Here is a 1,561-nt window from a genome sequence, read left to right on the forward strand (position 1 = left end):
GACAAGCCCCTACCACTCCCTGGAAGTCCAAACCCAAATCGTCCGGTAACCGACCTACCGAACATTGACGCCGTCTGTGGGGACTCGTCCATGGACTTCGTGCTAGTCCAAACTGGGACAGGCTGCGAGGCCGTGCCCGGTGGCGACGCCGCCGCGACGGAAACCCGACAACATTCCAGGTTGCCTCCAAGGAACGCAACACAGTCACACGAGGGACGCCCCTTTGGGAGAACTGGCGACAACCACGCCAGAATAATGCAAGAGCTACGCCACAGAATGCAAGACCTGGAACGCCGGTTAGCAGATAGGGAACGCGATCAACACACCCCAGAGCAGATTCACTCCCGTTCTCGCTCCAGGAGTCGCTCCAGACGCACGCCTACCCCCAAGCTGAGTCCGAAAGCACCGGGGGGCGAGGGCGCGCGAGAAGACGTCATGACCCCGTCATTTACGCCAGACGTGAGAGGCGGCGTACCGCGAATCGCGGGGACGAGGACACTCGTCGGGAGAACGACGAGGGAAGCACAACGGGAACACGGGGACCCGTAATAATGGGAGCAACCCCATTCCACCGTTCTATACTCGAGGTCCGGCTGCCAAAACACTTTGACAAGCCAACGGACATGAGGTACGATGGAACGCAAGACCCACTAGAACACCTCACGGCCTTCGAGGCCAGGATGAACCTAGAGGGAGTGGGAGACGAGGTAAGGTGCCGCGCTTTTCCGATCACCCTGGCGGGACCTGCAATACGGTGGTTCAATAACTTCCCGCAGGGCTCGGTAACCCGTTTCTCCGACATCAGCCATGCCTTCCTGGCTCAGTTCACGACCAGAATTGCCAAAGCCAAGCACCCGATCAATTTGCTGGGGGTGACCCAGAGAGCCGGGGAGCCGACCAGAAAATACCTAGATCGCTTCAACGATGAATGCTTGGAAATCGACGGGCTGACGGACTCGGTGGCGAGCTTATGCTTGACTAACGGGCTCTTGAACGAGGACTTCAGGAAGCACCTTACCACAAAGCCAGTATGGACAATGCAGGAGATCTAATGCGTCGCTAAGGAGTATATTAACGACAAAGAAGTCAGCCGGGTCGTGGCCGCCAACAAATGGCAACCCCCCTACAACCAAACCCGCCACTACGAGGGTGGAGAAAGACAAAAGGAACACGCCAGGGACGGCGGTCCAAGTAAGGCGCCGAAGCCATTTCCCCGAGTAGGAAAATTCACCAACTACACCCCCTCACGGCACCAATCACGGAAGTTTATCAACAGATAGTCGAGAAGGGGATACTGTCGAGACCCTGACCTCTGAAAGACAGAACGGGGGGAAACAAAAGCCTTTACTACGAATATCACAAGGGATACGGGCACAAGACCCAAGACTGTTTCGACCTAAAGGATTCCCTGGAGCAAGCAATTAGGGACGGAAAGCTTGCCGAATTCTCCCACCTCATAAGGGAGCCGAGAAGACGGAATCGCGATCACGAGGGCGAGGACAGGCCCCGGGCGACAAGACGACGCCAAGAACCAGAGGGGGAGGACCACGGTCTTACGGTG

At 57.2% G+C, this 1,561-nt stretch overlaps 1 protein-coding gene across 1 annotated transcript; it reads left to right on the forward strand.

Moving 5' to 3' along the window:
* Window positions 1-623: 623 nt before the first annotated feature.
* On the forward strand, window positions 624-1,052 carry LOC148549912 (uncharacterized). The gene has a single exon (XM_088495849.1). It carries the CDS (start codon window positions 624-626, stop codon window positions 1,050-1,052), a length of 429 nt encoding a protein of 142 aa, XP_088351975.1.
* Window positions 1,053-1,561: the final 509 nt, after the last annotated feature.

The sequence above is a fragment of the Arachis ipaensis genome, chromosome B8, assembly GCF_059453495.1.
Source record: "Arachis ipaensis isolate K30076 ecotype BB chromosome B8, ASM5945349v1, whole genome shotgun sequence".
In the NCBI taxonomy this organism is placed as follows: domain Eukaryota; kingdom Viridiplantae; phylum Streptophyta; class Magnoliopsida; order Fabales; family Fabaceae; genus Arachis; species Arachis ipaensis.